Below are 20224 nucleotides of genomic sequence, written 5' to 3' on the forward strand. Positions count from 1 at the left end.
GTGTTGGGAGTGGTTTGCAGAAATGTGTCCTTAAAACACCCCACAGGAAGTGGACAGAGAACCAGATCATCACCCCTAGGTTCTGGAGGATTGCATCTTCCTACTCTGTCCTGGCCAGGGACATAGGGCCCCTCTTCAGAGTCGTGCTATGCTGCCTCGGGGAAGGTTCTGCTCTGTGGGCAGCCTCTGGCCTAGGTTGCTGGGGTGTGTCCTACAGATCACCTGTGGCCCAGGTACCAGAGGGACAGTATCAGATGCAGAACCCAGGGACGCGTGTACAAAGTTACCTAAGAGGCTGGCATTGTTGCCTAGATCTAAGGACTGTGTGCAGACTGCCACAGGTTTTGCTCCAGCTGTGAGGCAAGTAGTCAGGGCAGTGCCCGTGGGAAGCAGTCTGCAGAGTTCTGCCTAGTGAGTGGAACCTACAGGGCCCTTCATGGGACCCTGCGGTCAGGGTCGGGCATAGGGCCCTTCCTCCTTAGCGTTGTCCCTTTCCTTTCCTCTTTCTTCTCTTCCTCCCCGACTCTTGTCCTCTTCCTGTTTCCCCTTCCTCCTCCCTCCCCAGTTGCTCCAGCCAGGGTTGTACTGGGAGGGCGCCAGGAACATTCTGTACACTGTCTGAAAGGAAACAGGAGGCCTGAGAAATACGCCTCAGACACTGAGGATCCAGTCAGAGTCTCTTCAGATCCCAAGAAAATTCTAGTCTAAGGATTTGTGTAGAAGGGCCTTCTGCTTGAGGAGAGTCTGAGGAAACATCTGCAGGGATGCTGCCTGGAGAAGATGAGCCTGCTAGCCTAGCTAGATGCAGAGATGGCAGCTTTGGTTCCACCCCTACAGTGACCAAGGACCAGCCCACAACACCAAGGGGCCTCCACTCCACAAGAAGCACAGGCAGGCACTGAGTGAGGGTTCCAGCCAGTCATCTGGATTCCTAGGGGAGCCACAGGAAATGACCTAATCTAGGGGTCAAAGTGACAGAAGATGACCACCTGACTTAGAAAGGACAGCTTTCAGACAAAGCCTGTTCAACCAAGACTCACGTCAAATCCTCCAACATCAGAAAGATAGTAGAAAGAGAAACATTAATACTCCACCATGGTGTATTTTGGGATGTCACATGCTATAGCTGACAGCCTCCTTACTGTCACACCCCCCAGGAACACTGGAGTCCTCACTTTCTGCAAAGCTTAAAGACTGCCTCTGCTGTGTCCTGTTTGGGAGACTTGGAACTGTGTCTGAACAAGGAGGTCCCCTAAGATGGCCCTCCCTCAGAGTCTGTCAGCTCTGCCTGACACCTGTATTGCATACGCTGACTGCCATGTCCCTTGCCTTACAGGGCAGTCCCCCTCCTGGGCTATCTACCTCAGGACCTGATCGAGACACCGGTGCTCGTGCAGCTCCACCCCAGTGACCGGCCCTTGATGCTTGCCATCCACAAGAAGAGTAGGTCGTCTTCTCTGAGCCCTGAGACCTGTGTGCTCTGATGCCCGAAGGGGTCAGACCCGCTGGGAATGCTGTGCCCTAGTGGATGCCCCCCTTCCTTGCTGAGACCTAGTGTCATCAGCCCTAAGTGGGCTAAGGAGAAGAAAACCCACAAAGGGACCTTGGCAACTCATTTGTGGTATTGGTGTCTATGAACATGGGAAGACGAGCTGAGCTGTGGGGCAGGAAGGTTCTGACCATCCTTGGGAGTAGACTGCACAGGACCCCTCCAAGCCGAGCACTTGCAGATGTGGGTAGCACTGACAGATTCGTGCCTCTGTTGGAAAGCACCCTGGGTGTGATTGAAGCAGATCCAGGAGTTGAGAGCAGTGGCTTGGAGGAGGTGACCTTGGCCAGCCTGTGTGTCTGTTTTCTGCCTTATACACCAGCCCTGAGACCTGTTTCTTACCTTCAGTCCTACAGGCCGGCGGACAGCCTTTCGACTATTCTCCCATTCGATTCCGCACCCGCAATGGGGAGTACATCACGCTGGACACCAGCTGGTCTAGCTTCATCAACCCCTGGAGCAGGAAGATCTCTTTCATCATTGGGAGGCACAAAGTCAGGGTGTGAGTGCTCCTAGGGTTTGTTCCCCTCTGGGATGCTGGCCTTTTCTCACTTCCCACCACGGGGGTGGGGGGTTGGGGGGGAGGCAAAGATGGGGCCTCTCCCTGTTGGGGGCTGCTGGCCTTGCAGATGGGCTGGAGTTGACCTCCCCAGGTGGGCGGAACTCATCCAAGCAGAGTTCTGTGGCAGCTGGGGGTCTGTGGGGTGGCGTTGGAGACTCCATTCCAAGTGGGCAGGGTGGGTGCCACATCCAAGCTAGACTGACCCTTCTGATAAGACACATTGAAATCATGCAGGGGCCCTTTGAATGAGGATGTGTTTGCAGCCTCCCCTTGCCCCGAGGAGAAGACTCCACACCCTAGCATTCAGGAGCTCACAGAGCAAATCCACCGGCTGCTGATGCAGGTGGGTACCACACTAGGGGTGCTCTGTTCTGCCTGTCCCCATATGTCAGCCCAGGTGGGCCAATGTGGATAGGATAGTATGATTGGCCTAAGAGCTACCAAGTGCCCCAAATTTTCCTAGCCTTGCAGTCATCCATGTGTGAGCCTTGACCTTGAATGAGCAGTTGATGGATGCCCATACACCACAGCCTGTCACACAGTCTCAATGTGAGTTCCACTGGTATAAGGCTCACTCTTTCCCAAAAGACTATCACCAGCACCGGGGACTTAGTGACATCACCCTCCAGCAAAATCAGTTTAACTACAGTCAGTCCCACAGCTGAGTTGATGTCCCCTTCTTGGTATAGGATACAAAGTATAGCTATAGTTGAATTGGTTTTATATTTTTAAAACTCTGATAGACTTCAGAAGACCTCAGCTATGCAGTAATCATCAGGTTGAACACATTCCTTTTTAATGGGGTTTCCTTGGTGGCTGCATGCCTACCAGTGACGGGTTAAAGCTCCCCTCCACTTATCTTCTCTGTGTGACCTTGGGAGAGCTGAAACCACTGTTTGGGCTTGGCTTGTGGTGACCTCTTCTGAGATCTGTTTGCTCTTCCTCCCAGCCCGTCCCTCATAGCGGCTCCAGCGGCTACGGGAGCCTGGGCAGTAACGGGTCCCACGAACATCTTATGAGCCAGACATCATCCAGCGACAGCAATGGCCATGAGGAGTCTCACCGGAAGAGATCCGTACGTCCCTCTCTGTTCTTCCCCCTGAGAATGCATGCTCAGCAGTGTGTACCCTAAGTCAGAAAGCATGATGGGAAATAGCCAGGCAGTGGCTGAAGCCAGTGGCTCAGTTGCCTGCTCCTCTGGCTCAGTTCCCCTGAGATTTGCTTCATTTTTCACGTTGAAGCGGCTATAAAGGAAAATGACTTCAGAGGGCAGAGCAGGGGAAGCAAAAGCTTAAGTGAAGGGTGCTGGAGAGTCATCAGCATTTCCTTTGCTCTCTGTTACCCTTGTGGATCCCATGAGCGCTGTAGCCAGCTCCATCTGGCTCCTTCAGGATTTCCAAACCTGGGTTGGAGTGTAGTGAGTACCTCCGTAGTGAGCACATGCCCAGCATGTGCAGGGCCCTGCCTGGGTTCTATCCCAGAAATACAAGGGTTCCCTGAGTGTCCTCCAACTGATGTTGGCTGTTCTGTCCTCACTGTGGGGGATGGAGAGAAGAAGGTCTCCTAGAATGAATAACGTGTTCGTTATTGTTTTTCTTCAAGGGAATTTTTAAAAATGGTGGCAAGATTCAAACCAAAAGTCATTTTTCTCACGAGGCTGGAGAACCAAAGGAAACGTCTGTTGCAGGTAAAAAGATGTCCTTGGCCTCCTCCCTCACTCCCAGGAGCTTCCCCTCGCTTTTCCTTAATAAAGCTACATTTATTCTGCTTTTTACAAAGAAAACAGAAACCCCGTGTCCTTTACTTGTGTCTCAGGATGGCAGAGGGAAGAACCTGGGGTCCTGGCTTGTTGCTCTGTTTGAGGGCTGAGAATGTCACCTCCTGGGTGTGCTTTACCCTGTTTTGCTCAGCAAGGAAGTAAGGGCTGCTCCACTTTATCTAACAAGTGCAGGCCCTACTGTACTGGAAGCCCTTGTTACCTTTTGGACCACTAGGGCGTGGAGTGTGTGTTTCCTTTCCCCAGGACCTGCCTAGTGAGTGTACTGGGAGCTGTGGCCACAGGGGAGGGGTGGGGACAGGGAGCTTATTTCTTCACTCTACTGAGTATCCGTGACCGCACGCTCACATTTCATACATGTACAAACTAGCACCTGATGCACATCTGTGCGTGCACACACTCAGCTGGACACATTGCCCAGGTGCCTGCACTTCTCAAAACAAGACCTATCTACAGTGGACAGTAAGGGGCTGGGTGTTGGGGATACACCAGTAAGATAAAGCTGCTCATTGCTCAAGATCCCTCAGGACAGCAAGCATGTGGTTCTTATGGTTAGCACAAACAAAGCCCACAGTCTGGTGCCTGGGCAACAGTTGCTTATAATCATTGCCACTATAAGTCATGTTTGAAATTGTCCTGGTGGTTCAGTGGTTTGAGTCTTGCCACCTTTCTTCCCTAGATACTAAAGTGGAAAGAGTATAAATTCTAGGCAAGCCTGGGTTCCATAGTTTAGGGTCAGCCTGCATCATGGGTGACTTAGTGAGACCCTGTCTCAGAAAGAAAAGAAAAAAAAAGGCAGGTGTGATGGCACACACCTTTAATCCCAGCACTTCAGAGGCAGAGGTAGGCAGATCTCTGTGAGTTCAAGGCCAGTGTGGTCTACATAGCAAGTTCCAGGCCAGCCAGGGCTGCATAGTGAGTCTCTGTCTCTAAATAAATCAGTGAATATCTACTGATGGATAGCTCACAGTTTTCATGGCAGATAACTCCGGGCTGCATGTGCAAGACCCTGTGTTCAGTCTTGCCTGCCCTGCTCAGGATAAGAAAGCTGGGGTCTGATTGGTCACCAAGTTCAAGACCCATCCTCTTCCACCTCAGCTCTGAGCCCTGAGAGTGGCCCTGGCATGTGCTGTTAAGGCCAGAGAGAAGCAGGCTCTGCCTGGGTGACAGATTACGCCAAGCTCTTGCTTGAAAACTCCGCAGGTGTCACGCCAACAGGGCTTCTGGATGCAGACTGTCACTGGATTTCCATATCAGTACATTATGAATCCTTCCTCCTGCCTTGGAGCAGAAGAAGGGGCTTTGTAAATATGGAGTGATTTCTTTTGGCAGATAAAAGGAATTAAATGGAAAAACTCTGTTTTGTTTTGTTTCAGAAATGCAAAGCAGCCCCCCAGCTCAGGTGAAGGCTGTCACCACCATAGATAGAGACAGCTCAGGGGCCAGCTTACCCAAGGCCGTCTTCCCAGAGGAGCTAGCCTATAAGAACCAGCCTGCCTGCTCCTACCAGCAGATCAGCTGCCTCGACAGTGTCATCAGGTACACAGGGCCCCTCTGACCTTCCCTGCCATTGGTGTCATCCCCACCCACACCTTCCCACCCATATGTGCCTTCCACCCCTCCTCCAGGTACCTGGAGAGCTGCAGTGAGGCCGCCACCCTGAAAAGGAAGTGCGAGTTCCCAGCCAACATCCCATCCCGGAAGGCCACAGTCAGCCCTGGGCTGCACTCTGGAGGTACTTTCCATTCGGGGCTGTCTAACCTGGGACCTCTTATGTCTCCTGTGGGGAGTCAGAATTATCATCACAAGCCCTCCCTGGTCCCCTTTCCCTCCTGGATTAATTTTGCATGCATTGTAGATACGCCAGCAAAGTCTTTAAATGACCACGGTAGCTGGAAAGTCCGTGCCCTTCTTATAGGCCAAGTGTTGTCTAGACTTAGGGTACTAAGCTTTGAGAACAGAGTCCTGGAAAGCCTGCTGGTAACGAGGGGACAGCCCTGAGCTCTTTTCCCTCCTCTGGATGTGCTATCTCTGCGGTTCTGGGGCAAGCACCTTCCTAGCCTGCTTAGAGGATCCCTTGGCTGTGAACACCAGCATGCCCCATGGCCATTTGAAAGCTCAGGCTGCTTAAACACAGTGAATTGTGATCTGGGTCAGAATGGAACCCCACTGCATGTAGTGGCACATGCTTGCAATCTCAGGACCGAGGAGGATACGGAATTGGAGGCCAGTCTGGGCTACAAAATAAGACTTCGTCTTTAAAAAGTACAAAAAGAAAAAGAAACGGGCTAGCGAGATGGCTCAGCCTGTCTGCAAGCCTGACATCCTGAGTTCAATCCCCAGAGCCCTGGTAGAGGTGAAGGGAGAGAGCTGACTCCAGAGTTGTCGCCTTGTGCTTTTGGCACAAGAGGCCACACAACAATAATAACACAGTGTTAAAGAAGAAATAGGGTGTCCCATTTATTAGGTAAAGTACAAGGGAGTGGAAGGTCATGCGTGGAATGGAGTGACCAGCCCAGGTTACCCACCCCCACCTCCTGCTTATTGGAGAAGCCATTGCTATACAGCCGAAGACCCTGGTTCAGTATGACCACAGCCATCTAGATGCTTCAGATCCTGGTCTCCGCGTGTGGAGTTCAAGTTGCTCCTGTGTCATCATTGCCTCTTTAGCTTTCTCCTGAGGACAAGCTGTCCAGCTCCCAATATCAAGTATCTGTGGGGTGGGGGTATAGCCAGCATGGGCCCCCTAGGTCCCTTTATTTCCAGCTCCTTAACTGGACAGTAACTTTATTCCCGTGTATGTGTTTGTTTCTGTTTTTCTCTCGTCAAGAGGCAACTCGGCACTCCAAGGTAACCAGCCACACAGAGGTCAGTGCTCACTTGAGCTCCCTGGCGTTGCCGGGCAAGGCAGAGAGTGTGGTGTCCCTCACCAGCCAATGCAGCTACAGCAGCACCATCGTCCACGTGGGCGACAAAAAGCCACAGCCGGAGTTAGGTATGCCAGAGGCCCTTGGGGAATGCCAACAGCAATCTGAGTTGTCAAAAGACACTTTGGAGGCTGGGGAGATGGTTCAGTGGGTAAGAGCTGCGCAAGCATGAGAGCCTGGCTCCCATCCCCAGCACCACATTAAAAAGTGGGCCATGGTCAAGAGACGGCCTGTAACTCCAGAGCTTGAGGCGGAGACGAGAGGCCACTGGAACTTGCTGGCCTAGCTCCAGGGTCAGCGAGCAAACTTGTCTCTCAAAGGAATGAGGTGGAAAGTAATAGAGCAGACGCCTGACACCCTCTTCTGACTTGCTCACACACACACACACACACACACACACACACACACACACACACACACACACACACACACACGAGCGCGTGCTCGCCCCATATGCACATGCGTGTAACACACATACACAGAAATTTTGACTTAAAAATTCAAATTCTAGCTACCACTTTGAACTTTTATGTTTATTCAAACTTACCAGAAGAGGCCCAGTAAAAGATATTTGGGTACTTAAAATTCAGAAGCCAGATGTGGCCAGCTAGGGCCCAAGTCCTTGCTGTGCTCTGGTGCCACCTTGTGGCAGTTGTCTGCCCTAGTGTCTGTCCCTAAGGTGCAGGCGCCACTTCTTTAACTAGGCTTGGGGCTGCTTCTCTGTCTAGCCTTGCCCCCTAGCAAAAGGTGAGACTAAGCATCCATTCCTATGTAGGGAAAAGAGCCGGAACACACTGAGGAATATTGATCATGTCTCAGTTCTCCTAATAAAAGGAGGCTTGGCGGCTGGGGAGATGGGTCAGTTGGTAATGCGCCTGCTTGAGTGGGCATGAGGGCCTGAGTTCCTGGCACCCACATAAAACCCAGGCACAGTGACCTCTACCCGAATTCCAGCAGAGGCAGAGATGGGGCTCCCGGGGCTCACTAAGGACAGTTGAATCTCAGAAACTAAGGTGGAGAGCGATCAAGGAAGACACCCAATGTGAACCTCTGGTCTCCTCACCTGCACACATACATACGCATACTTGCACACACACACTCACACACAGTGAATTATAAAAAAATGTCTCTAAGCCATGTGCCTATGAGATTCAACCCCCGCCTGCCCAACCAGCATGCTCTGACCTGTCTGCTCCATTGGCCTCGTAGTCACAGTGACCACCATGCAGGGTCCCGAACCTTGGAAGATGTAACACTTTGGTCCTGTCCCTTGTGTCCCAAAGCTGAGGGCAGCTTTGGGATGTCTTCAGGCCCAGAGTGGAGGTCCACAGCTCCCAGTTTCTCGTTGCTCATAGGCCTGATGCCTGGCCCAGCGGATCATCAGGTCTCTGCTGCTTTCTGCCTGTTGCTGGAACTCCCTTGGAATGCTGAAGTAGGCATGGGGAATGTTGCCCCCATCTGGGGGCATCAGGAATCGACTGGGTGTGAGTGGTCTGCACCATAGGTTGCACTGATAAGCGCAAGCCAATCAGAGCCCGCTTCTTGTTGCAGAGACAGTAGAAGATGTGGCCAGCGGGCCTGAGTCCCTGGATGGTGCAGCCGGTGGCCTCAGCCAGGAAAAGGGGCCTCTGCAGAAGCTGGGCCTCACCAAGGAAGTTCTGGCTGCACATACACAGAGAGAGGAGCAGGGCTTCCTGCAGCGGTTCAGGGAGGTGAGCAGGCTCGGGGCACTGCAGGCTCACTGCCAGAACTATCTCCAGGAGAGGTCTCGCGCCCAGGCGAGTGAGAGAGGTGAGTGCCGGCCTGAACTGAGCATTCGTTTTTTGAAACTCTTTGCTCTTCTTTAAGAAAGAGTCATGCTGGCCTGTACAACAGTCCTCTTACCTCAGCCTCCCTAGTGCTACGGTTACAAGTGTTGGCCTCCTCATCTGGCTCAACACCGTTTTTGAGAGGGTTGCATCCAGTGCCGGCCGGCTTCATACTGAACTGTGTGCAGGTCGGAGGCGGTGATGTGGAGTAGCCACTGCCACTTTGCTGGTGATGCAGCCTGGGAACACTTTCGAGGATGCGGCCTCATGTTCCCAAGGGAACAATACCGTAGACAGCTGGGAGGCCCTAGGCTAGCCTCAGCAAACTGTGGGTTGGGGCTTTTGTCTACACCCTGGGGTAAAAAGTTAAGTGCAACCTGCATAGAATAAGCACGGTGCTGTGGAACCAGTAGCATGCAGGCTCTGGGAATGGAGGAATGACTGTCCTTTCCAGTAGACGCACCCTCCTGGCCTGGGGCTGCCCTGTGGACAGCCAACCTCAGCCAAAGCCGTTAGCATAAAACCATCCTTCAGGCCCCTAATCCCTGGATGGTTATGTCCAGGAATGAAATAAGAGCCATATGTCATGAGGGTTTTCTGTTCAGGAAGCCTGATTCTTGAGTCTGGCCACCTGTCCACACATTCATGATGGCATCAGGCTTAGGCCACATGCCCACCTGGCTCCTGTGCCTGGCCACCTGTTTGTAGCCCCAGAGACTGGGGCTGCACTGGCTGGAAATACCAGGTCTTCTCTTGACTCTGGAGCTCTGGTCCAGGATCACAGCTAGTGAGCCCAGGAGACACACCAGCAGGACCTGCCTCATAGACACGCTCAAGGGAACTGAGAAAGCTATGACCTCTTTTAAAAGATATATCTTTTCTTCTCTTTTTTACTTCCTTTTGGAGGTAGGGATTGAATGGGGTCTTCAGCGAGCATGCTGCTCTGTTTCTGACTGACATACCTAGCCAGGACTGCCTTCTCCATGTTCCATTCTCACTCACAGTATTGCTCACACACAGAACCTCAGTGGAAAGAAGGACGCCCACCCCAACCCTGAGCAGCCCTAAGTGTACATGGTTCCAGTTCCCACACACCCCTAGACCCAGCAGTTTGTACAGTACATTAATCGCCTAACATTCCAAGAAGCCCTGACACCCTTGGAGCTTAGCATTTTAGCCACTGTCCTCTCTGAGGGAAAAATTTCCAGTAGGAAAAACAAAAATAGAGGCAGATCGCAAAGCCTTTCCTTGCAGGGCAGTGTGCTTGGACTGTGCTGTTTGTCTCAGCGTGCAGTAAAGTTGTGGGCCTCTTGTCACAGCTCACAGAGGCCGCCCCCTCTGCATACCTATTGCCTTAGGCCCGTTATTCTGCCGAAGTGGGAAGAAAACAGGTTCCTGGGCCGCCCCACAAGGAAGGAATACGCAAAGTTCCTCCTGTCACAATCGCGTCCCTCATCCTCACTATAGAAAGCCTCTGTGGCAGCATCTGTCACTAGTGAGGAGGAATGTGTTCCTGGGCACGTGTGACCGTCGGTCAGCTTTTCATCACTGTGACAAAATATGGAAGAGGACCAATTTATAGGGAGGAAATGTTTGTTTGGTTCATAATTCCAAAGGTTTGCGGCCACGGTTGCCATCCATTGGTGCAAAACGGCGCTCCATGGCAGGAGACAGTGTCTGAAGAGCTGCCCACGTCACAGAGGCCAGGAAGTGGGTCCAGGATCTTAGGGCATATCCCAGTAGCCTAGTTTCCTCCCAGCCAGGCCCTCCCTTCCTCCATCCCCCAGGGCCAGCAACTGCGCCTTCAGCATGGACTTTTCAGGGGTGTCCTAGACCCAGGCTCCAGCTCTCTGGGGGCAGGTGGACCTGCAGCGTCTCTTTAGGGAACAGTAGTGGTAGGTGTAGTGAAGCCAGTCACTGTCACCTAGGGTCCATAAACCAATACATGGTTTCTTTTTTTCCCTAAATATCAGGGACTGGCAGAGAATGGCAAGTTTGGTTTTTTGTTTTGTTTTGGACAAAGAATCTTTTTGATTTAATGCTAATTTTTTGAGAATTCCATAAAATACATTTTGTTTATATTCACCTCCCTCCTACCAGCTCCCAGATCCATCCCGCCACCCTACACACCCCTTCGTGTCCTCCTCAAATCCAGTTTGTACTACTTACATACTCCTAGGTGTGGGACCATCTGTGTGAGAGTGGTGGCCTACTGTGGGCCACACCCTTAAAGAAAACATGCTCTCCTCCCCAAAAGCTGTTTCTCCACATTTAGCTACCCCAGGACCAAGAAATACTTCCGGAATAGAGTCGTCTTGGAAGAAAACTGGAAAGAACAGAAAACTGAAGTCCAAGCGTGTGAAGACTCAGGACTCTTCTGAGAGCACAGGGTCTGGAGGGCCTGTGTCCCACCGTCCTCCCCTCGTGGGCCTGAACGCCACAGCCTGGTCGCCCTCTGACACATCCCAGTCCAGCTGTCCCTCTGCACCCTTCCCTGCCTCGGTGCCAGCTTACCCTCTGCCTGTGTTCCAGGCACCTGGCATAGTATCCACACCAGGGACTGTGGTGGCGCCGCCTGCGGCCGCCCACTCCAGCTTCACCATGCCTGTTGTGCCTGTGGGCACCCACCCTGAATTTGCAGTGCAGCCCCTGCCATTTGCTGCCCCCTTGGCTCCAGTCATGGCCTTCATGCTACCCAGCTACCCTTTCCCTCCAGCAACCCCCAACCTGCCTCAGGCCTTCTTCCCCAGCCAGCCTTCCTTTCCAGCCCACCCCACACTTGCCTCTGAAATAACTCCTGCCTCCCAGGCTGAGTTCCCCAGCCGGACCTCGGTTCTCAGACAGCCATGCACTTGTCCAGTCACCCCTCCAGCAGGCACAGCGGCCTCAGGCAGGGCCTCCCCACCGCTCTTCCAGTCCCGGGGCAGCAGTCCACTGCAGCTTAACCTGCTTCAGCTAGAGGAGGCACCTGAGAGCAGCATCGGAGCCCCGGGGACCTTGGGGACCACAGGGACAGCAGCTTCTGGTCTAGACTGCGCGACCAGCACTTCTCGGGATCGGCAGCCAATGGCATCTCCAACAGTAAGGGCTCTGTGCTCTGCCTCCTTTCTTTCAGGCAGTAGGCTGGACCACACGGTGGTCAGTGCACACCCTCATGTGAGAGAAGGTTCTGGATTGGGTGCTTCCTGCCGGATTGGCACTTGGGTTCAGGCTGCAGTGTCTGAAATGTGTGATTTGTAGTTATGAGGTCCTACCATGAAACATGTGGAGGTCAGGAGGAAGCACATGAGGATGACAGATAATGCGGATGGGGGACCAGAAATAGTGTGTGACTTTGGGGAGCATTTGTGGGCCTCACGTTTTTTTTTTAAGACAGGGTTTCTCTGTGGCTTTGGAGTCTGTCCGGGATCTCACTTAGACCAGGCTGGCCTTAAACTCACAGAGCTCCACCTGCCTCTGCTCCCCAGTGCTGGGATTAAGGGCATGTGCCACCACCACCGGGCTTCTAATTGTTGTTTTGTTTTTGTTTTACTTGAAACATTCTTACTCTATCCCTGGCTGGCCTGGAACTTGCTATGTAGATCAGGTTGGCTTCAAACTCAGAGATCAGTCTGCTTCTGCTCTCAGTGCTGGGATTACAGCCATGCCCTTGTGTGGCTAGGCTTTGAAGTTTAATAAAGCCCAGTGTGGAGAAAAAAGGACAGGCTCCAACCTGCCTTTGCAAGGTGTTGCTGCTGTTGTTCAGAAAGTGGGGCCGTCTAAGTGGGCAGTGGTTCTCCCAGATCCTGTCATCCCTCTAAGGCACTAGGACCCACTACCCAGGAGGCTGAGGAGCATCATGGCATATTTCCACTGAGTGCTGTGACTCTCCCAAAGTCACGTTTTATTGTGTGGTCTTCACAGAGTATCAGCAACCCTCTCCCCACATTCCCATAACTGCAGAATCTGCTCACCTGATAGGTAAAGGCTTGTGTTCCATGACTGCCATGACTGATCTTTGCACAAAAGCCACCCAGTGCACTCCCTGGGCTCTACCCCACCATATTGTGTGTTGTGTGCTGTGTTGTCCCTGAGCCCCTATGATTGCTCATCAGTGTCTTTCTCCTGTCCCTAAAGTGCAACGAGCCCTCTGACACCCAGAACAGCGATGCCATCTCCACATCCAGTGACCTGCTCAATCTCCTACTGGGTGAGGATCTCTGCTCAGCCACAGGGTCAGCATTGTCTAGAAGCGGAGCCTCTGCCACTTCAGATTCTCTGGGTTCCAGCTCTCTAGGCTGCGATGTATCCCGAAGTGGGGCAGGTATGTTTGTACTGAGGGCACAGGTGTGTGTTAGGCAGCACAAGTTTGGGTTGTGTCTAGAATGTTCTCTCCCTGGCCATTCTACATGGATGCAGCTCCACCTGCCCTACTTAGCACAGCAGGCAGGCCCTAGCCATCAGAATTCAGGGTTCTATCTGTTAGCTTCCAATTTCTGTATCAATGAAGATATTATATCTGTGCCAGCCCTGTTGGACCAGTTGGTGGGTTCCCTGGGCATTGGTTCAACCTCCTAAGTTAGGTACACATGTACAAACACAACAAACCGCCCAACTTCTACTGGTAAAGATCGTCCATCTGTGCCCTCAAGCCTCCAGGGGCAAACTGCACATGACCACCCTCAAAATCCTGACGCTTTTTCTGCCCTAAAGTGAGCTTTCCCTAACCTGCTCACAGGCTTCTCTGCCTAGGGCAACAGCTGGGTATGAATAGGCCAGCAGCTCCCTTCTTAGGACTCCACTGTGAGTCTAAAGATAGATCTGTTTTCAGAGTCCACTGACAATGGGAGCTTAGGACAAAGGTCAGGGCTCCAAGACAAGGCCCTGCCTGAGCTCAGCTTTGCCCCAGGTGAGAATCACCTTCCCGGTGCTGCGTTCAAATCATTTGGATTAGTAGGATTGGGAATCGAAGGGGAAGGTAGGCCAGCACAGGCTGCCTTTCCCCAAGGAAACCTGCTCTCCAGAGCTGCTATGGCTTCACATAGCACATTTTGCAAGAGTTGCTTTCTTATCTCAAGGTTATAACGATGTGCATTTCATGTCTTTGAAGGCAGTAGTGACACAAGTCACACCAGCAAATACTTTGGAAGCATTGACTCTTCAGAGAATAATCACAAAGCAAAAATGATCACAGACACAGAGGAAAGTGAGCAGTTCATTAAGTACGTCTTGCAGGACCCCATCTGGCTGCTGATGGCCAACACAGATGACAGCATCATGATGACATACCAGCTGCCCTCTCGGTAACTGTTACACCTCCTGGGAATCCCAGAGGGCTGGGTAGGAGTTTCCAACACCAAGGTCATCCAGGCAGGCAGGATGTCCCATGGAACACCTTCTAGCCTTGGCAGAGGCAGTAGAGAGAAAGCAGGCTTCTCCACTGGGCCTGCACCTGTTGCCCTGGGGCAGTTAGAACCCAATCTCCTGCCCACAGCACACTGGGCTTTTGCCATGCATCAGGGCAGGGTTGCTCCTTGAGATGTGTTTCCTCACCCACCTTCGGGGTAAATGGATGTCTGTCTCAGTTGAAGAAACCAAGGGTCAAGGTGGGTGATCAGCTCATGTCTGTGATGATGCTGGGCCTGCGCAGACTTCGCTGTGAAGCTGGTGAGCTTACTCACTGCCTTTGCAGAGCAGCCCCCGACATGGGGCTAGGAGAAAGGAAGGGGAACCCCTGAGGTTCCTAAAGGCAGCAAACCCCAGGTCAGTAAAACAGGGGAACCGGTGGGGATCCTCGAGCCTCAGGTTGGAGACAGCTGTGGTCCAGGCCAGTGTTGGTGCAGTAAGGAGTCAGCGTGGTCCCAGAATCTGGATGGTTAAGTTTCCTAGACTGACCACGCAGTGAGAGCCAGCCCAAGGCTCAAGACTACACCTGAAGGGGCCAGGCTCTCACAACTAACTTCAAGAAAAACTGAAACTGTGACCTTGGTTATCATTAAGAGAAAAGACTAAAGAACACTCACTAGAGAGTTCAAGTTACCTTAAATAAAATGATTTCTCCCAACCCTAACCCTCTACTGCTACATTCCTGATATTGGAAAGAGTATACTGTCCCTTCAGCCTGTGGCCCTCACCTACACCTAACTCTCCCTAAAGGGATCTCCAGTCAGTCTTAAAGGAGGACAGGGAGAAACTGAAGCTGCTGCAGAGGTCCCAGCCCCGCTTCACTGAGGGCCAGAGGCGAGAGCTTCGAGACGTTCATCCATGGGTCCAGACTGGGGGTCTGCCCACCGCCATCGATGTGACAGTGAGTTTACATAACCTTCCTTCTCACATAGCACTCGAAGGTTACAACCGCACTTGAGAAACTGAGGCAGGAGGAGACTGGAAAGCCAAGGCTGGCTTATGAGACATAGCAAGACCTTGTCTCAAGAATCAAACAACAGAGGTTCACTGAAGAAGACCCCTGTACTGTCTTCCTGGTTTATCTCTAAATGTCACTCATCTGAATTCAAAATTGATTTGAAAAATAAATCAGATGTGATAGAACACATCTATAGACAGCATTTGGGAAGCTGAGGAGGGAGGATTGAAGCTTGAGTCTGATCTGGCTACATAGGGAGATCCAATCACAAAAAAAAAAGAAGAAGAGAAAAGAAAAGAAAAAAGGAAGGGAGAAAGAGAGAGGGAGGAAGGAGGGAGAGAAGAAAGAAAGGAAGAAAGAAGAGAGAGAGAGAGAGAGAGAGAGAGAGAGAGAGAGAGAGAGAGAGAGAGAGAGAGAGAGAGAGAGAGAGAGAGAGAGAGAGAATAATTTCTAGGACTCTTAGGTGTGATTCCTTCCAAAGGTTTGAATGGCTAGCCTGAACAGCTTGCTGAAGGGAATGGCTTCCCTTTCTACCATTCTGATTTCTATTTAGCAATACAAACATCTCTGCCCACCTTTCTCTTCCTGCTATGGCCCCTGGTCCTTAGAATTCCAGAGCTGTATGTGCTCCCCAGGCCTCTGCTGCCCCCTGCTGACTCTCAGGTAAAGTGTCCCCACTGCAGTCCTGTGGTATGAGAGCAGCAGCCACCTTCATCTCCAGGATGGGACTCTCAGTCCACAGGTGCTAACAGCTCTGGTTCCTGGGCACCAGGAATCACCCTGGCCTCCAGGTTCCCAATGCTCCGCTTGCTGTAGGCTCCCTTGTTGATGGTCTCCCTCACCACTGACTACAGATAGGGAACACTAGCTGTATCCCAGCCCTCCCCAGCTCACTGGATGGAGGCCCACCTTTCCAGGCTGCTAACCTTGGGGCCGCCCAGCATGTCTCTCCTACTCCATCTGGTCATTAGCAGATCACACCACTCAACTTTCAAAGGTTTGAGAGAGAAGCTGCTTCTCACCACCTCCACCATGCCCCCCCCCCATCGCATGGCCTGCAGGGTAACCTCACATTGTGCTCACTGCCCCCCACCCTGCACTCCCAGAGTCAGATCATATTATATCTCTGGGTGGTTTGGATGAGAATGGTCCCCATAAGTCTCATGTATTTATTTCAATGCTTAGCCATTAGTGAGTGGCACCGTTTGAGAAGGATTACAAAGCGTGACCTTGTTGGAGTAGCTGTGTTGGAGGACGTGTGTTGCTGGGAGTGGGCTTTGAGGTTTTAAAAGCCCATGCCAGGCCAGGTCCCCTGCTCTCACTTGGCTTCAGATCAATGTAGCTCTCAGCTACTTCTCCAGCACCGTGTCTGTCTACCTCCATGCTGCCTGCCATATTATAATGGACTAACCTCTGAAACTATAAGCAAGCCTCCAGTTACATACTTTCTTTAATAAGAGTTGCCTGGGTCATGGTGTCTCTCCACAGCAAGAGCCGTGACTAAGACAGTCTCCACTTGAATCCCTTCTAGCCATGCCCCATTCTTAGAATAAATGGCCTCATAGTCGTGCAGACCCACCCCTCCTGTCTCACCTGCCAGTTCCCTGCTCTCGCTTGACTGTTCTGGGTCAAGCAGACAGGCTAAGGGATAACCTTGAATCTACTTGAAACGGTGTGGGGGGGGGGGGCAGCGACTGTGTCCTGTTACCTAGAGCTTGACAAGAGAGCTAGTCTAGCTGGCTAGTAAGTCCACCTGTCTCTGCTCCCCAGCGCTGGGTTAACAAGTTCACACCACTACATCCAGCACTAGGTCCTGAGACTTGCAGACAGATTCTAACACTGTAGCCTAGCTGGCCTGGAACTCAAGGCAATCCTCCTGCCTCAGCTTCCCAAGTGCTGGGATCATAAGCCTAAACTGCTTGCACAGTTTGTGAAGTTGAAGGCAAGGTTTGCCTGAGGCTCCTGCAATCTGAAGGCAAGAGGATCTCTTGGGAGACTTCCTCACAGGCCTATGGGCACTGGCTGCAGCAGGCCCCCATCTCTCATTGTGGGAACTTAGATGTCCGCAGTAGGACAGGAGGAACCCGTCATGCCCTGAAGGTCCAATCTCGCAAGTCACACACATCCCAAATCTAAGTACTCTTGAGAAGAGAGAGGTAGAGTTCTATCTGTTGAGGAAGGGGTTTTCTTGACAAAGACTTTGTGGTCATTTGGCCTCCCACAGTCAACACACACACAGACACACACACACACAGACACACACACACACAGACACACACACACACACACACACACACACACACATCCTCTTCTACTTGAGCACACACCATGGAGAGCTTTTGATGGAAATCATGGTGAACGACTCATGACCAGGAGCCAGCTCCCTGCCCCAGCTATGGCCAGCAGCCTCCAGGTCCACCCTGCCCTGCTGAGTGGGATTAACAGCAAAGATTGAGCTGCTTGCTTCTTTCTGATATCACTTTTTTTCTTTGAAGGAGTGTATTTACTGTGAAAGTGAGGAGAAGGGTAACATTTGCCTGCCGTATGAGGAAGATAGTCCTCCCTTGGGACTCGCTGATACCTCAGAAACCAAAGAGGAGGAAAGTGGGCAGCTGAAAAGTCCCAGGAAGGAGACACAGACGTAACCCTGTCCCCCAGCCAGCAATCTACATTAGATGGTGCTTGGAAGAGACAGATCTTCTCATTGTTTCTAATGAAATGGACATGTACTGATATTGCTTTTTTTGTTTTAGAAAAAACAAACCACCATAGTTTTCTGAAGGTATGACAAAACTGTGGGGAGGTTTAGAAAGAAATACGTTTTTGTATTGAAATATAAATATGGAATTTGGGGGACGGGGTGAGATTTGTCGTTGAATTTGTCTTTGAACTTGGGGGAGACTGAAATGATCTGTGTGTCATGGAGTTTGCCTCAAGGCCCTCAGAAGTCCCTTAACCTCAATGAGACCCCTTTCCAGTGTACCAGTGTCCACTGGCCCCTATGGGTTATACTGAGACATCACACCATGCTTTGACACTAGCAGGGAAGTCACATGAGGCACTCAGCGAAGGGCCCGGCTTTCTAGAACTTTCCCACAGTGTGATTGTATCAGATGGGGAGGGCTGCTTTTTAATCTAAATTATAAGGCAGTCCTGCTGAGTGTTTGTTTACCTACCAAGTGGAGAGTACATCTCTGCTGGCATCCTCTCGGTGTGTTCCGACTCTCGTGTGTTCCGTTATGTGGTTTGGAGCATGGTGTGGCAGCTTTGGCTTTAGGTCCTGTGGTGGCCAACATTCCAGTCTGACGTGCTTCTGTTTGTAAACAAAGTTGAAATGCCTGCCCTGGACTAATGGAGCTTAGTGGTTCCCGTGACCAATGCCATCAGACTAGCACTCCCACACTGTACATTCTGTGCCATTCATGCATCCTTCTTACACCATCATGACCAGTTTCCAGAGAGGTGTGCTATCATTCATGTCACCCTGTCTGCATGCTAGGTAGCATCTGCAAACCAGGCTTTGCTGTTGTGGGGACACGGTCATATGTGTTCTTTGGTTGGAATCTCTAAGATAGCAGATCCCAGCAGAGAGCAGTCACTGAACACAGGGAAGGGGTAGTGACTGCCACTGCCACCCTTAGTGTTCTACGGTTTGCAAGATGCCCAACAACCTCACTAAATTCCCGGCTGGCGCCCTAGTTCCTGTGGCTTCAGGTCTCCGTCACCACATCTGTCTACGCTGCTGGCTCTCAGACCACTGGAAACCTTTGGGGAGATGGGAACCTCTCTGCCCAGTTCTACAAAACATTATGCTGCACCAGACATCCAAAGATTATCTGACAGGCTTACTGGTGGCCCCTGGTGTGAATGAGAAGCCACCAGTGAGGAATCATTGTCTGCAACAGAAAAAGCAAGAATTTCTTGAGTCTTAAGCGGCTACTACAAAGTTGTCTTACTGCAGTTGGTTTTCAGAGTAAAGCCATCCGATGCCTGAATGTTAACCCTATTTTTCATAAAAACAAGAACTCTTTTTTTTTTTTTTTTTTTTTTTTACTAAAGCAACACCATCTTTGACTGCGGTAAGGTAGTAGCCATGTTTTAATGGAAATTCGGTGTTACAGACAGCTGCCTCCCTCACCAGTTGGATCTTAAGGGTAGATAGATAGATGGTGGTCTAAGCCTACGCTTGTTACTTAAACACAAAACTGCCAAAACCTTCTTTCTACTATCTTGAATGTTTACCGTCAGCATTATTTTATGATTATTTAATATATATTCCTTGATTGTTAACTGCTCAGAAGTTGACTTCCTAGGATAATGTTCGTGAATGTGTTTACAAGACGCCAAGCACCCAGTCCTGTTTTCTTTAGAATGTGTGCTTTACACGGGTGTCATGAGACTTTCTCTATTTTAAACTGAGCCTCCTTTTTAATGTAAATAAGCTCTCAGAGTTTGTGTGACAACTTGTGAGCCTTGCCGGACAAGTGGTTTGCTCATGTGCAAACCAAACGTACCTTCACCCAGTGCAATACATTTGTGTGACTGCTTGTGTCTTTTTATGACTTTTTTGCCTTTTAGAGAATTGTTAAATAAAGCAAGTATATTTTTATTTTCAATTGTATGCTTTGTTTGTTGTGGTGAAGGAGACCCACCCAGGACCTCATGCAAATTAGGGGGAACCTAGTAGCCTAACAGTGTATATATTTTTAACATAACATAGGCCAATAAACCAAATAGAATGACATCAGAAAAAATTTTTAAGGAACCTCAAAAATGGTACATTAGGGTTTCTTCAGTCCCAAAAGCAAACTCATCACTTCCCTTGCATGGTATTCTTTGCTGGCCCAGCTCCTATCTGTGTCTCTCCCATGCTCAGCCTCCCTGGCCCATTCAATCCCTTCAGGAATTTCCTGTAATGCAGATCTAGCTAGACCTTCTCTGATCCCGTCTCTTGATGACTTCTTACTGACACATGGTTGCTTAGCAGATCCTCCACTTAGCATGACCCCTGTACCCTCTCCTTTAATGCTAGCTTTGACGGGTTGCCTATGTGCTGGCCTCAGAACTGAGAGTGCAGAAATCACATGGGGGCCATGCTAGAAAAGGCTTACACAGCCTTTGGGTGCGTACATTGAGGGCACAGGCCTTCTACCCTGGCCCTTCTGATAGACAACCTTGTGAGAACTACTCTGAAGAGGACTGCTTTTCTTTTCTCTCTCCAAGCCAGGGTCCTAGGGACCTGAGCAGAGGGACAGCAT

The 20224-nt window shown here is 51.0% G+C and overlaps 1 protein-coding gene across 1 annotated transcript in view; it reads left to right on the forward strand.

Annotated features, from left to right (window-relative positions):
* The window catches only part of Per2 (period circadian regulator 2), a 41889-nt gene extending 22307 nt beyond the window's left edge, over nt 1-19582 (forward strand). The window contains exons 10-23 of the mRNA XM_013122132.3: nt 1337-1443; nt 1898-2051; nt 2346-2454; nt 3061-3186; nt 3714-3798; nt 5265-5427; nt 5517-5623; nt 6719-6883; nt 8367-8606; nt 10899-11704; nt 12740-12926; nt 13713-13905; nt 14759-14909; nt 17462-19582. Of these exons, the coding sequence (XP_012977586.1) occupies nt 1337-1443; nt 1898-2051; nt 2346-2454; nt 3061-3186; nt 3714-3798; nt 5265-5427; nt 5517-5623; nt 6719-6883; nt 8367-8606; nt 10899-11704; nt 12740-12926; nt 13713-13905; nt 14759-14909; nt 17462-17611 (2743 nt within the window). The 3' untranslated portion in view covers nt 17612-19582. The remainder of the gene's footprint in view (nt 1-1336; nt 1444-1897; nt 2052-2345; nt 2455-3060; nt 3187-3713; nt 3799-5264; nt 5428-5516; nt 5624-6718; nt 6884-8366; nt 8607-10898; nt 11705-12739; nt 12927-13712; nt 13906-14758; nt 14910-17461) is intronic.
* Nucleotides 19583-20224: the final 642 nt, after the last annotated feature.

Source organism: Mesocricetus auratus, unplaced genomic scaffold (genome assembly GCF_017639785.1).
Source record: "Mesocricetus auratus isolate SY011 unplaced genomic scaffold, BCM_Maur_2.0 Super-Scaffold_100010, whole genome shotgun sequence".
NCBI classification, from domain to species: domain Eukaryota; kingdom Metazoa; phylum Chordata; class Mammalia; order Rodentia; family Cricetidae; genus Mesocricetus; species Mesocricetus auratus.